A 16,131-nucleotide genomic window follows, 5' to 3' on the forward strand; every position below is an offset into this window, starting at 1 on the left:
AAATATCTTCATATAATAAAGTGAAATACAAAGTAAGCTATTCTCTAAATAAATTCGTTCTCCTAGCATTTTTGGAAGCAAAGTTATTGACTAGCTCTTTATAATCAAGACTCTCCAATAGATCGTTTTCAATAGCTATCAATGCCAATCCATTAAGTCTCTCTTGTGACATTGTGGACCGCAAGTAAGACTTCAATAACTTCATTTTTGAAAAACTTCTTTCTGCAGATGCCACCGTTACTGGAATAGTCAATAGTACTCTAAATGCAATTAGTGCATTAGGAAAACAATCGACCTTTTTCATAAATTTTAAAACATCAGTAGATCTCATATTTTCAGCTGGCAAGAAATTGTTAAGTAATCTTAGCTCCACATAGAGTTCATTTGCATCAATATCTGATCGTCCGTTTTTCTTGAGTGCATCTTCAAGATGACTACAACATGACTTAAGGTGGTTGTCATCAAAGAACTTCAACTTGTCACAAGAGAACAAGAAACCAAAATTTTTCTCGTACTATTTGTATTGTTCAAACCTTGTTGTAAGAGAAGCAATTGCCTGATCAACAATATACAAGAAGTAGTTTGACTTTAAATGACTCCTCTGCAGAAAAAGAAGCATCTTGATTAATTGAACTCTCGTCAAATTGTCTTTTCCTACGAATTACACGTCTTTGAGGGAAGATAGGATCAACATCCATTTCAGTTGCAATTTGCTTAGCAATATCGACAGCTTTCGAGAACTCCGTGTTTCTAAACTCCTCAAAGAAGAAGATCAAACCTTTCACTTCTTTAATAGCAACATCAATAAGCATATCTTTGGATTGTAAGTTTTTGCTCACTAAATTTACGGTGTATAATATATCGAACCAAATGACAATCGAAACTAAAAACTCAAAATCGCCAAGCTCATTTGTTGCTAAAGATTTAGCTTCACTTTTTATTTTGGAATCATTGTCGTTCTCTGTAACTTGAAGTAAAGCTTCTCTTACTTCCACAATCTGAAATCTAATAGCTTTGACACTATCAACACGACTTTCCCAACGTGTGGTTGACAATGACTTAAGTGTCAGTCCTTGAACATTATCCTTCAAAATTTACCACCTTTTAGAAGAATTGGAAAATATGGCGTATATGCGCTGTATTACTCCAAAAAAATCTCTAGTTTTTCCACAAGTATTAGCCATGTCACATAATGCTAGATTAAGACTATGACAACCACAAGAAGTATAAAATGCTCTAGGATTTATATCTAGAATTTTCTTTTGTACTCCCTGATGTTTACCTTTCATATTCGATCCATTGTCATAGCCTTGACCACGCATATCATCAATATCAAGACCAAGTGACTTCAATTCATCTTGTGTTGTATCAAAAAGTCCCTGACCAGTGGTATCATTAACATTTAAAAATCCTAAAAAAGATTCCTCAACACTGACACTTGTGGATGAGAAATTTACATACCTCAATATCAAAGTCATTTGTTCCTGATTGTTGAGTTAATCGATTGACGGAATCGGCCAAGAGGGGGGTGAATTGGCAATTAAAATTTTTGTGGAAGCTTTTGCAAAAAATTGAAAGTAATTGCACAGCGATTTACAGTGGTTCGACTTTCTCAAATAAAGTCTACGTCCACTACCTTAGCTATCCACACTAAGGATTTTCCAACAAATTCACTAATTTGTTCTTTCTTTTGAGGCCAAAGAGATAACCTTACAATTCCCTCAAGAGTATACCCCAACTCTTGAGAACACTCTTTTTCCCAAAGAGAAGATTACAAATTTGCAAACTTACAAGAAAACCTCACAAGGTAAGATGTTTGCACAATTCTAGAACAAAGAAAAGAACACTCAAAGATGAATACAATTGAGCACAAAAAGTGTTCTTGAAAGCAAAATGAATATTGAATGAAAATAGGCTTGAAATGCTCAAACTTGAGGTTTGATGCTTTCTCTTTGATTCTCTCTTGATTCTAGTTGCTTGATGTTTCTTGTTCTTGATCAATGGCTCCAGAACTTGTTTAAATACCCCTTGAATCAATTCTGAACGTTGGTGATAATTAGTGGGGATAATAGAGCCGTTTAAGTGTGAAAACAATTAATTTTTCTAGGTGGAGCGTCTCATGCATCGATGCATGATCAAGTATGCATCGGTGCATTTGTGTAAAATTCAAATATTTTGACCGTTGGAACACTTGATGCATCGGTGCACCAAGTGTGCATCGATGCATGAAATGCATTCGATGTTTGAAAAATAGCCTGATGCATCGATGCATGGCTTGTGCATCGATGCATCAAATGCATTCGATGTTTTGAAAATATTCAGAGTGCATCGATGCATAGAGAGTGCATCGGTGCATGGAATGCATTCGATGTTCAATTAATTCATCGATGCATCGATGCATGGACTGATGCATCGGTGCATGCCTTTGAATAATTGATTTAAGGCTTGTTTTTGGTTCAAAATACTTTGTGAAAATTGTTTCAAAAATAGTTTAAGTACAAATCACAATTTTACACATTTAGTAAGGTTTAAAATTGATCTTGAAAAACTTGGAGTAATAATTTGATATTCGGTTAATTGAATCGAATATAAAATTGTAAAATCATTTGTAAAATCTTAAAATTCATTTAACTTAATTTGTTATATCGAAATATCAAAAATGTTTTCAACAATCTCCCCCTTTTTGATATAACAAAACATTTGAGTAATTTTAAGATTTGTTTGAAATCGATTTTGAAAAACTTACTCCCCCTTACTGTAGCACATCTTAAATTTTCTCCCCCTTTTTGTTAAATCAAAAAGACTCTATAAAAACGTTTTAAACAAGAATTTTAAAAAAAATTAGCCAATTGATTTATTAATAATAAGCTGCTAAGATCACAATCAAAAGAGAGATTAGCCATTAGTTTTCATAAACAATATTCATAATAAAATGTGAAATGGCATAATTGGTCATAAATTTCTAATGATGCAAAATTAATAAACAGAAAGCGTTAAAATGTCAAACCAAATATATATATAATAAGTTCAAGCATCCTCAAACAAACATCCAACAAATAATCAAGTTCAAAGTACCAAACAAAGCATAAAAATCAAAATCAATCCAAGTTTTAAAACAAGAAAACATGACAAGCAAGTCTACTCCATCGGAGGATCGGGAGGAGGAGGATAATGAGCTCGAACTTCAAGAGTCAGAGCATCCATACGATCACGCATCTCCCTCTGAAACTCAGTAATGGTAGACTCAATGGAGACAAATCACAGATCAAACGACTCTAGAAAAGATCGGAAATAAGGTGGCGTTTGATCATCTTGCCGAGCTGGTTCCGGTGCAGGCTCAACATCATGTACTTCCTCGTCAATATCTCGCATGAGCCTTTGAAGCTCTGGATCATCATCAGCGTCAGGAGCTGGAGGAGGAGGAGGAGCATGGGAAGAACTAGGAGCAGCTCGAGAAGAACTAGCTCCCGGAGTTGGCTTATTGGGTCGAAAGACCCAAAGACCGATTCGCTCATCCTGAATCCAATCTGCTTTCTTCAAAGATGTGAGATTGATTTGATTTTGGAGAGGGATAGGAGTGTCGAGAGAAACGTTTAAACCAAGTTTGATAAACAGGTTACTAAGTAGACAACCGTAGGCTAAGGTTTCAACATGTTTGGAAGGGACAATATTAACGATGTCTACTAATTGACTGAATATAATTTGTGGAAGATTTATTTTGATTTTATTTTTAATGCAGTACATCCACCACAAATCCCTATTACGAAGAGTGGAGTAACGACCAGTCGATGGTCTAAACCACCAAGAAATAATGAAGTGAAGAAAACGATCGTGATGAGTTCGAAGAGAACTGACACTCGCATGAGGGATATAGGGATAATTCACATTCTCTTTTTCATCAAAAGCACCATTATCATCTAATCCGAAATGAGTAGCAATGGTTGCGGAATCAACCACAATGTATTGTCCTAAAAGGTAGGATCTAATACCGATAGTTCCACATTGGGTTTCATTTTGAATGCATACCGCATTTGAATAAAAAATACGGACAAGTTGATGAAAAACAATGGGTTGAAGAGAAAAGAGTTTATCAAACTTCCACCTTCTAAGAGTCGGGAGGTATTCAAATTCAATTTTGTTCATGGCTTGAAGCTTCGAATTCGATAGGATTGGAAAGACTCAATGTATCTATTATAAAGTTCGTTTCTACGACGCTCTGGCATATTGAAACAAACACTCAATAAGCCATTAGGAGCTTGAGGATCAGGATTAGGTTGAGGAGGAACGGGATTAGGATGTTGAGGAACGGGAGGACGGTTTTGGTGAGACCGACTCGAGGATGACCTAGGGCGTTTGGGATTAGACATGGTTAGGGAAATCGGAAAAGAAATATCACCTACAATTTTAAAACACATGTATGCACAACAATTAATCCCAAAACTCAAATGAGTCCTCAATAATTCAAGGTTCTCTAACAAAGTACTAATGGGCAAATTTTTGAAAACTATTTAAAATTAATGTCATAATACGCATAGTTTTCATGAAAACAACACAATTGAATCAGTAATTTTTGATTTTTTTTTTAATTCGAAATTTCAAAAACAATTTTGAAAGATTATGCGTTTTTGATGAAATTCATTGTAGAAACTAGTTTAGAATCATCATATAGCCAATGCCCGATAATTATTTCAAACTAGAACTAATCTAAACTAGTCCTAAGTTCAAAAATTTAATGAAATAGAGTTTTTGTGAAAATACCTTGAAAAATTCGGATTGAGGGGAATGAGGAGATGTTTTGCACGATTTAATGAGTGTAGCAGGTTTGTAGGATAAAAATCTTGAAGAATCCGATGATTTCCCGAAGGTTTTGAGCAAAATGGAGATTTAGGGTGAGAAGGGGACGAACGGCTGTGAGAAGTTTAGAGTTTAGGTTTTGAAAAATAAAGAAGATGAAGCCTTTAAAACCTAAAACCCGACGGATGCATCGGTGCATGGTCTTATGCATCGATGCATATTCAAGGATGAATCGATGCATTGTTAAATGCATCGGTGCATGAAGCACAAAAATGTCAAAAATCCGTTTTAACCACTTAAAGTGCTAAATAATTTGGCTCTAATGGTAATGGCAACTCATATATCAAAAATTAATTATGTTCAATCAATCAAATTAATCTTCAAACTTTATTTGAACATAAAATTAATTTTTATTAAGAATCATAAACTCCCCCTAACTAATAGCAAGAATACAATCAAAAATTATTATTATAAGCATTTTTCAGTATTTATTAGAAGTGCTAAATTATTTTAAACACTAAGTGAAGATAGGTCAATTAAACCTAATTCTCTCCTAAGTGTCCAAAATCTTTCCTTGTCTAAGGGTTTTGTAAAGATATCCGCTAATTGGTGCAAAGTATCAACAAATTCTAGAACTACATCTTCCTTAGTGACATGGTCTCTAATGAAGTGATGTCTTATTTCAATGTGCTTAGTTCTAGAGTGTTGGATGGGATTTTTAGTGAGACAAATAGCACTAGTATTGTCACACTTGATAGGAATGGTACCTCCTTCAATTCCATAATCAAAAAGTTGTTGTTTCATCCATAAAACTTGTGCACAGCAACTACCGGCTGAAATGTATTCCGCTTCAGTGGTAGATAATGCAACACAATTTTGTTTCTTTGAAAACCAAGAAATCAACATATTTCCAAGGAATTGACAAGTACCGGAGGTGCTTTTCCTATTAATTTGCATCCTCCATAATCCGCATCAGAAAAGGCATGCAAGCTAAAGCTAGAGTCTCTAGGATACCAAAGTCCTAAACTAGGAGTGTCCTTAAGGTATCTAAAGATTCTCTTAACAGCTAGTAAATGTGATTCCTTAGGACATGATTGAAATCTAGCACATAAGCAAACACTAAACATAATGTCCGGTCTACTTGCAGTTAGATAAAGCAAAGAGCCAATCATTGACCTATATAATTTAACATCTACACATTTACCTCCTTCATCTAAGTCAAGCTTTGTTGAAGAGCTCATTGGAGTGTTATGAGGTTTCCCATTTTCCAGTCCAAACTTCTTGAGCATATCTTTGACGTACTTAGCTTGATTAATGAAGATGCCATCTTTTCTTTGTTTGATTTGGAGTCCCAAGAAAAATGAGAGCTCCCCCATCATGCTCATCTCAAACTCACTTTGCATTAGCTTAGAAAATTCTTGGCAAAGAACATCATTAGTAGAACCAAATATTATATCATCAACATAAATTTGAACTACTAATAAATCTTTACCTTTTCTCTTTAAAAACAATGTAGTGTCAACCTTTCCTTTTAAAAAATCTTTTTCAATTAAAAAATTTGACAATCTTTCATACCAAGCTCTAGGAGCTTGTTTTAAACCATAAAGAGCTTTTGTCAATTTTAAAACATGATCCGGAAAATTTGAATCTTCAAAACCTAGAGGTTGTTCCACGTACACTTCTTCTTTTATAAAACCATTTAAAAATGCACTTTTAACATCCATTTGATATAATTTAAATTCATTGAAACATGCAAATGCCAATAACATTCTAATGCTTCCATCTAGCTACGGGAGCGTATGTTTCATCATAGTCTATGCCTTCTTCTTGAGTATAGCCTTGAGCAACAAGTCTAGCCTTGTTCCTCACTATATTACCACTTTCATCAAGTTTATTTCTAAAAACCCATCTAGTACCTACAGTAGATTTATTACTAGGCCTTTCAACTAATGTCCATACTTTACTTCTCTCAAATTGATTTAATTCTTCTTGCATAGCCATAATCCAATGTTCATCTTTTAATGCTTCTTTGATGTTCTTAGGCTCTATGCATGAAATAAATGCAACATAATTACAGATATTTCTAAGAGAAGATCGAGTAGTTACCCCTTTTGATGGATCACCTATAATTTCACCATCTTTGACATAGTTGTACTCTCTTGGAAAAGATACTTCCCTTTCTTCAATGGTTGGATTCTCGAGGGGATCATGAGTTTCCTCATCTTTGTTTATTCCTTTGATGATGATTCTCCAACGTCATGTCTAACGTCATTTGCTTGTACAATACCTACATCATCATTAACAGAAGAATCCTTCCTCGGAAGGGGATTATCATCGAAAACAACATGTATAGACTCTTCTACAACTAAAGTTCTTTTATTAAATACACGATAAGCTTTAGAATTTAAGGAATAACCAGAAAAATTCCTTCATCACTTTTAGCATCAAATTTACCAAGATTTTCTTTACCGTTGTTTAAAACAAAACATTTACATCCAAAAGGATGAAAATAGCTAATGTTAGGCTTTTTATTTTTGAGAATTTCATATGGAGTTTTCTTTAAAATTGGCCTAATCATTACTCGATTTACAACATAACAAGCGGTATTTGTGGCTTCCGCCCAAAAATATTTTGGCAAATTATTTTCACAAAGCATGGTTCTAGCCATTTCTTCTAAAGTTCGATTTTTCCTCTCAACAACTCCATTTTGTTGAGGGGTTCTAGGTGCTGAAAAATTGTGGCTAATACCATTAGAATTACAAAACTCAATAAATCCAAGATTTTCAAATTCAGTTCCATGATCACTTCTAACACTAGTGATAGAGTAACCTTTTCATTTTGGATATTTTGAAAATGTGATGAAATTTTCTAATGCTTCATCTTTAGTACTTAAGAATAGAACCCAAGTGTATCTAGAATAGTCATCTACCAAGACAAATGCATATTGTTTTCCTCCCAAGCTAGTAGTTCTAGTTGGCCCAAAAAGATCTAAATGGATCAATTGTAATACTCTACTAGTTGATACATCATTAATAGATTTAAAAGAAACTCGTTTTTGTTTTCCTTTAGCACAAGCATCACAGATTTTATCATTATCAAATTTAAGCTTAGGCAACCCTCTTACTAAGTCTCCTTGAATTAACCGTTGCAAAACACTCATACTAGCATGACCTAATCTCCTATGCCATAACCAACTATCATGCTCATCCTTAGCAACTAGGCATAAATTAGTCATATCAATAGAATCTAAATGCACCATGTAAATGTTTCCTATTCTATGACCAACAAGCATAATCCGATTAGATGCAATGTCAATGACTTTACAACCATTAATTTCAAATAAGACATTGAATCCTTTATCGCATAATTGACTAATACTCAATAGATTATGCTTTAATCCATTCACATATAAAACATTCTTAATTTGTATGGAAGAGATATTACCTATTGTACCAATACCTTCAATGTGACATTTTGAATTGTCTCCAAAAGTCACTTCTCCTCCATTTTTGGCGTTAAGCTCAATGAACCGGCTTTTGTATCCGGTCATATGTCTTGAGCATCCACTATCAAGGTACCATGAGTTTGAATTTGTTTCCCGTGCCTTGTAGCAATGCTCTTTTCCCTACAAACATAGATTAATTTTTGATTTTTGGTACCCAAATTCTTTTGGGTCCATATTCATTAGTTTCCAAAATCCTAGTCCCCTTAGGTATCCATTTGTGTAGGATATTTTATCTTTAGTAGTAATGAGTTCTTTAGGAACCCACATACTTCTAATGATTTTTTCATTAGAGGTTCTTTGGGGACCTCTATGATTGTAGTTTCTAAAACTTTTTCTAACAAAGTTGGATTTTGAATTTCCACATTTTTCAAAATGTTTTGTTCCAACTTTATCAAAAGAAGTTTTATGATCATCAATTTTCTTTTGATGATCATCATTGATCTTTGAAAGTAAATTTTGCAAATCTAAATTTTTCTTTTCAAACTCTTCTAGTTTGATTTACAAATCTTTGATTTTACTTTCAAGATCGTTGTTGGTTTTGGATATGAGTTTGTTTTCATTTTTCAATTTTGAAACATCATTTTTATATTTTAAAAACAATTTCTCATAATCCGAAGCCAACCCATTGTACTCATCGAATAACTCATCATAAGATAAATCATCAAAATCGGATGAGTTAGAGGTTACCTTAGAATCTTCCCCGAATGCCATCAAGCACAAGTTTGCTACTTCTTGTTCCTCTTCATCGGAACCTTCTTCATCGCTCCATGTAGCCACATGAGCCTTGTGCTTATTCTTTGATTAACCCTTTTTCTTCAATTGTGGGCAATCATATTTGACATGCCCCGGCTTTTTGCATTCATAGCAAATGATTGGGTCCTTCTCTTTTGGTTCATTTTTGAGGCCTTCGTTTCGTTTGAATTTTCTTCCTTGGTAAGGTCTCATCATTTTTCTGAACCGTTTGGCAAACAATGCCATTTCCTCGTCATCATCATCATTATTAGAATCACTCTCATCTTTTGTGGATTTGAGAGCAACTCCAATATTTTTCTTCTTCTCATTTTCCTTTGGTGTCTCTTCAACTTTATCAAGGTCCACCTCATCTTCGAGCATCATCTCATGAGTGAGGAGTGAACCGATAAGTTCTTCAAGAGTTAAGGACGATAGGTCCTTAGACTCGATAATTGCCGTCTTCTTTGATTGCCATGATTTTGGGAGGGAGTAGACTAACTTCCTCACAAGCTTTTCATTTGAGATGATCTCTCCATATGATTTGAGACCATTGACAATCGTTGAAAATCTATCCGTCATAGCTTTGATGTCTTCATTTGGTTTCATCCTGAAATTTTCATAGCTATGCGTTAGAATACTAATTTTTGATTTCTTTACCTCATATGTACCTTCATGTGTGACTTGAAGCTTGTCCCATATTTCTTTGGCGGTTGTACACGATGAAACTCTTCTGTATTCATCTGGTCCAAGAGCACAAAAAATAATATGGATGGCTTTGGAGTTGAGCTGGAACATTCTTGTCTCTCCTTCACTCCACAACCTTGGATGAGTGATAGGCTTGATGTATCCTTCTTCTACGGCATTCCATGCTCCCATGTCACTTGCTTGAATGAAGTACATCATTCTATTCTTCCAATAGGCGTAATTAGCTCCATTGAAGAAAGGAGGCTTGTTGACGGGCATCGAATCAAGACCGGAGTCGTAATTTGAAGTGGAGGCCATTGATGACTTGGTAATCGATGTAACTCTTCCCGAATCGACTCAAGAGGCGATTAAACCTTCAAATGAGTGAGGCTCTGATACCAATTGTTGAGTTAATCGATTGACGGAATCGGCCAAGAGGGGGGTGAATTGGCAATTAAAATTTTTGTGAAAGCTTTTGCAGAAAATTGAAAGTAATTGCACAGCGATTTACAGTGGTTTGACTTTCTCAAATAAAGTCTACGTCCACTACCTTAGCTATCCACACTAAGGATTTTCCAACAAATTCACTAATTTGTTCTTTCTTTTGAGGCCAAAGAGATAACCTTACAATTCCCTCGAGAGTATACCCCAACTCTTGAGAACACTCTTTTTCCCAAAAAGAAGATTACAAATTTGCAAACTTACAAGAAAACCTCACAAGGTAAGATGTTTGCACAATTCTAGAACAAAGAAAAGAACACTCAAAGATGAATACAATTGAGCACAAAAAGTGTTCTTGAAAGCAAAATGAATATTGAATGAAAATAGGCTTGAAATGCTCAAACTTGAGGTTTGATGCTTTCTCTTTGATTCTCTCTTGATTCTAGTTGCTTGATGTTTCTTGTTCTTGATCAATGGCTCCAGAACTTGTTTAAATACCCCTTGAATCAATTCTGAACGTTGGTGATAATTAGTGGGGATAATAGAGCCGTTTAAGTGTGAAAACAATTAATTTTTCTAGGTGGAGCGTCTCATGCATCGATGCATGATCAAGTATGCATCGGTGCATTTGTGTAAAATTCAAATATTTTGACTGTTGGAACACTTGATGCATCGGTGCACCAAGTGTGCATCGATGCATGAAATGCATTCGATGTTTGAAAAATAGCCTGATGCATCGATGCATGGCTTGTGCATCGATGCATCAAATGCATTCGATGTTTTGAAAATATTCAGAGTGCATCGATGCATGGAGAGTGCATCGGTGCATGGAATGCATTCGATGTTCAATTAATTCATCGATGCATCGATGCATGGACTGATGCATCGGTGCATGCCTTTGAATAATTGACTTAAGGCTTGTTTTTGGTTCAAAATACTTTGTGAAAATTGTTTCAAAAATAGTTTAAGTACAAATCACAATTTTACACATTTAGTAAGGTTTAAAATTGATCTTGAAAAACTTGGAGTAATAATTTGATATTCGGTTAATTGAATCGAATATAAAATTGTAAAATCATTTGTAAAATCTTAAAATTCATTTAACTTAATTTGTTATATCGAAATATCAAAAATGTTTTCAACACTGATGATTGGAATCTGGGGTACAATCAAGTATCACTGAGTAATACTTTGCTTGCTTAACTTTTTTTATGATATCTGATTTGATTGCATGTGCAAGTAAAGTTATTAACTCATTTTGGATTGTATGACTGAGATAGTGAACATGGATGTTATCACTTGTGATACGTCTCACGTGCTCTTTAATAAATGGGTCAAACTCTTCCAACATTTCAATTAAACCCAAAAAGTTCCCGTTGCTCTTTTGATACAACGTCTCGTTCGATATACGGAAAGCTAAATTATGTTTAGCAAGGAACTTTACAATTGAAATAATTCTCTGAAGAACTTTCTTCCAATGATCTCTCTCTTTTTCAAATTGTTCTTGTGCCACTTTATCAATTGTTTCATTCTTTTTTAATCTCTGACGCATATCAAGCCAAGTAGCCATGTTTGTGACATGTTCTAGGCCAACTTCATGCTCTTTAAGTCTGGTGCTAAGATGTTGCCAATCTGCAAAACCGTCATTAGCTAACTGACCTTTTGCAAGCCCTTTCCTAAATATTTTACAACAGAAACAAAAAACTCTGTCAAGCTCTTTGGAATATACTAGCTATTCTCTATCCACCTTCTCATTGTTTGGGAGGATTCTAGTATATAAAGCGGCAGAAAATCATCTTGAAAATTTATCTTTAGGACCCTTCTCAAATGACATATCTCTTTTAGGACCCTCTAATACTAGAACCTTAATCATGTCAGAACTAAGATCATCCCAACGTCTCGGATCAAATATATCAACATGATTAACATCAACATGGTCATTATTAACATCATCCGCACCTTCACCATCAATATCGCCATCATCGACATTAGCATTATTAGCATCATCAACATCTTCGCCATGTACATCAACATCATTAACATGATCATTAACAACATTTTGATCTCGAGAAAAAACTTGTGGTTCTCTTTGAATAAACTTATTTAGAGCTCCACTCTGAGACTTAATGAGTTCTTCGAGTCTTTTTCTCTTTTGACGTTTTTCATGTCCTGATTCATGTTTTCTTAACCTAGGAGGCATAATCTCTGAACATGTTCAATAAATAGCCAATACAAATACAATTAGAAACTTCAAACATAAGATATGTGTGTAACTCAAATACTTTACTATTACTATTTTGTTTGATTTATAATAAAATTATGAATCATTATAGTTTGTTTGATAGAGTTTAACTAATTAAATGTGGCTTTTACACTACTATTAGTTAACTATTAGTCTAATATTATATATAGAATTAAAAATCATAAATTACACCTAAAATAATTTAAAATATAAAAAATAAAGCTATAGAAAAGTGAGCATAATCAAACACTAATAATCTTGAAACATCACACATACATAAATAATTAATTATTTTATATTTTTATTAATAAACAAAAAATAAAAACTAATAATCTTAAAGAAATTAAGTAATAATAAAAAATATTTACTAACCTTGAAAAAGAGAAAAGTGCAATCGCAGAGGAGATGAGGGGAGAGGCAAACACTGAAATCTGAAACATCACATATACATAAATAATTAATTATTTTATATTTTTATTAATAAACTAAAAATAAAACACTAATAATCTTGACAAAATAAAATAATAATAAAAGCATTTACTAACCTTGGAAAATAGTCGTAGAGGAGAGGAGGAGAGCGCAGAGAATTTTGTATTTTTTTTTTACTTTGCAGTGTGTTTCTGTTTCTATAGAGGAGAGAGGAGGCAAATAGTCAAATATCTTGGTTTTACTTTTTATAATTTGTCAAATATTATTTAATGTAGGCCTTGACTTAATTTCTTTTTGGAGGCCCTTATTAATATTGGGCCCTGTGCGGTTGGACAGTCCGCACAGGTCCAAAACCGGCCCTGGTCCCAGTATCGATTGGAGGTTATCGGAGCTGGGCAAAACCGACATCAATTATCGATAATTTTATTTAAAAATATACCTTTTAAATCATGACTAATTCTTTAAATGATTTTTTATTTATATCTTTTTTAAAATTATAAAATTTAAAATTAATAACATATATAAAATTTTATAGTAAGAGAATGAATTTATAATATTTTTAAAAAACTTATAAAATTGTAGAGAAAGTAAAATTGAATTATAAATAAAAATGTTTAAAATAAATGTAAGTCCGAACAGAATAGTGTTACTGTTAAAGCAGTTGACTTAACAAACAGCACAACGCAACACAAACACAGGAAATGAACCCAACGCAGCTTCCACAGACGCTTGGGCGCGTGTTATCCTCATCCAAGATGAACAAATCCCACCCCGGCATAGGAGATCTCGAATCTTCTCTAATCCAAATCTACAACCATCACCACCAAAATTTCCTCCAGCTCCGGGATCAGGCCGGTCCGGTTATTTTCACCTCTCCCCCTCTTAATTTCGTTTTTGAGTTAATTGAAATAATTTATTGGAAGGAATTTGATTGGAACAGAGAAAGCGAAGAAAGAAGCGATCAGGAAGGCGGGGAGAGTGTCGGATTTGTTGGTGGAGGCCGTGAACGGCGGTGTGCAAGAGTCGTTTGTAAACGAGAAGCGAATCGAGGCGGAGATTCGTGTTTTGGCTTCTACCATTGCTCGTTTCATGAAGCAGACCGATCAGTGGCTCGCTGCTTCTCACTCCATTAACACTGCTGTTAAGGTTTTCTCCCCTTTCTTATCTCATCTCACTCGTCCTTTACTCTTTTAACTTAATTACGACTGGTTTTTAGGAAATTGGAGACTTTGAGAACTGGATGAAGAGCATGGATTTCGATTGTAAGAGTATCAACGCAGCAATCCGTAACATCAATCAACAGTGACATAAGCATACAGGTAGTACACGTACGTGGTTTCATTAACTCCTTTTGTTTCTTTCTAAATTACTGCAAATCAAATCCTAATGTACTCACTGTACTGCTACTGCAAATTCCTGGGAATTGAATGGGATTACTGGCTTCCTTATATGGGTTATTATCCATTTAATAGTTAGTGAAGTCGATGTTGAACTTGGAATGTGATTGGGGAAAAATAGTACTAGTATTTGCTAACAGTACAACCCAATGGCATGTCATATTTTAGAGTACATTTAACAATTACACTTGAGTTTGGAATTAGAAGGAATCAATGGCACGTCAACCCAATGGTTTGATGCTGGTTCTCTTGGAGTATGCCTGCTCCAGAATGTGGCTCTGATCATAAGAAGATCGCTTAATATGTTGGTGATCTCTCACCAAAAAAAATGTTTTTTCTATGTGATTCTAGATGTTCGCATCCTATCTGGTAATGTTTTTTAACCTCAGGAGCATCTCCTACAATGTATGCAGGAAGAGCGAGCATCTCCTACCTACAATGTATGCAGGAAGAGCTTTCTTTTCTTTTCGATGGAGTATGTTAATTTATGCATGATGTTTTTGTAGGCAACATTTTTTTTCTCTCTCAAATTAAGGTAGTTTATAATCTTATTTGCAAAAATGGAGTACTATTAACCTTTATTCCTAAATAAGAGTAATGTTATACAAATAGTCTACAAATTCCATGTCACCCCTCTCCTTCAATCATCTCCATTTCTAACTCCCGAAAACTTTAGAAAGTCTGCAACTATGATTTACCTTCATTGTTATCTTTTGCCAAATAAATCAACATTAGTTAGGGACCAGCTAGCAGTTTCTATAAATAAAATAATGAGAAAGTGAAGGAAAAAAAATTCTGAAAACAAAACAATTTACAGCACATTCATCGTGGTGTCTTTTTTCTAGAAAAATACTTAAGCTTAGCAAGAAAATACAGTTTTTATTTATAGAGCAAATAACCGATTAATACAACATCCCAGAATCTAAAAATCAACACCAGAACACCGCACAACCGCTCCTACATTCAAGTTTCCACACCAAAAACAAAACAGATTACATAACAAAACTCACACAGTTCAAGAAACCTACTGACAACATCAGTAAATACATAAACATCATTTAACCTGAAACATATGCTACCTTGCCTTGAGTATCCTACCATTCATCTGTTATTTACTCCATCAAAATAGCATTTTCTTGCTAAGCTTAAAAGAAAAAGGAAAAAAAATCACGACAAATGAATGTTCTTTAAGTTGTTTTACTTCCACATTTTTCATTCTTTACTTTCTCACTGTTTTTTTATATTTTTTTATTTATAGAAACTACTAATTCATCCTTAACCATTTTTGATTTATTTGGCAATAGATGATAATGGAAGAGAACCAAATATCTTGCTCAATACTTGGAATTCTTGGATAAGATGAGCTGCAAAGCTCCATGTTCTGCTTGAAGCTTTACTTGCTGCAGGGAAACTAGATCTCCTTTCAGTATGCGTCTGAAGAAAGACAATAGACTCCTCGGAAAGTCAAGACTATTGCAAGCTCCATAGGTGGAGGACATTGCTAAGCTAAAGTCTAAAACACTTGGTAAAGGGAACATATTCAAATATGGGGCACTCTTAGACTTTCTGAAGTGTCTAGAATTAGAGAAGGAGATGATTGAAGGAGAAGAGTGACATGGGATTTTTAGGCTGACATGGAGTTTAATTGTACTACATTACCCTTTTTAGGAATAGAGTTTAATATTACACTATTTCTGAAAATAAGATTAATAGCTAGCTTATGTTGAGAAAAAACTCACAGTAGCACTCTCATGGTGACCTCGACCATAATTTATGGCTTATGCGGATAATCATGGAAAGTGCTGCACCTAACACTACAAAAATGCGAACAAAATTTGTTGTTATTCTGGGCGTTTCTGCTGTCTAAATAGTTGCATTATCTTTGGAAGAATTCTATACGAAAAAAA

General features: G+C 34.2%; 2 protein-coding genes across 3 annotated transcripts; one reads left to right on the top strand and one right to left on the bottom strand.

The window, feature by feature from the left end:
* Positions 1-37: 37 nt before the first annotated feature.
* Positions 38-12,356, bottom strand: LOC120185532. Its single transcript, XM_039189720.1, has 6 exons — positions 11,989-12,356; positions 11,472-11,832; positions 1,283-1,379; positions 666-1,072; positions 534-556; positions 38-434 (listed from the first exon to the last, which is right to left on the bottom strand). The coding sequence occupies exons 1-6, from the start codon at positions 12,354-12,356 to the stop codon at positions 38-40; spliced, it is 1,653 nt and encodes a 550-aa protein (XP_039045651.1).
* Positions 12,357-13,500: 1,144 nt separating this feature from the next.
* LOC120186079 (biogenesis of lysosome-related organelles complex 1 subunit 1-like) lies at positions 13,501-15,889 on the top strand. 2 transcript variants are annotated; one of them, XM_039190125.1, is made up of 4 exons: positions 13,501-13,682; positions 13,768-13,973; positions 14,044-14,146; positions 15,529-15,889. In XM_039190125.1, the coding sequence occupies exons 1-3, from the start codon at positions 13,529-13,531 to the stop codon at positions 14,131-14,133; spliced, it is 450 nt and encodes a 149-aa protein (XP_039046056.1). In that variant the 5' UTR covers positions 13,501-13,528; the 3' UTR covers positions 14,134-14,146; positions 15,529-15,889. The 2 variants fall into 2 exon arrangements, with proteins under 2 accessions (XP_039046056.1, XP_039046053.1); XM_039190122.1 differs by lacking the exon at positions 15,529-15,889 and having other exon boundaries at positions 14,044-14,548.
* The last annotated feature ends 242 nt before the right edge of the window (positions 15,890-16,131 follow it).

The sequence above is a fragment of the Hibiscus syriacus genome, unplaced genomic scaffold, assembly GCF_006381635.1.
Source record: "Hibiscus syriacus cultivar Baekdansim isolate YM2019G1 unplaced genomic scaffold, ASM638163v2 tig00004004_pilon, whole genome shotgun sequence".
In the NCBI taxonomy this organism is placed as follows: Eukaryota; Viridiplantae; Streptophyta; class Magnoliopsida; order Malvales; family Malvaceae; genus Hibiscus; species Hibiscus syriacus.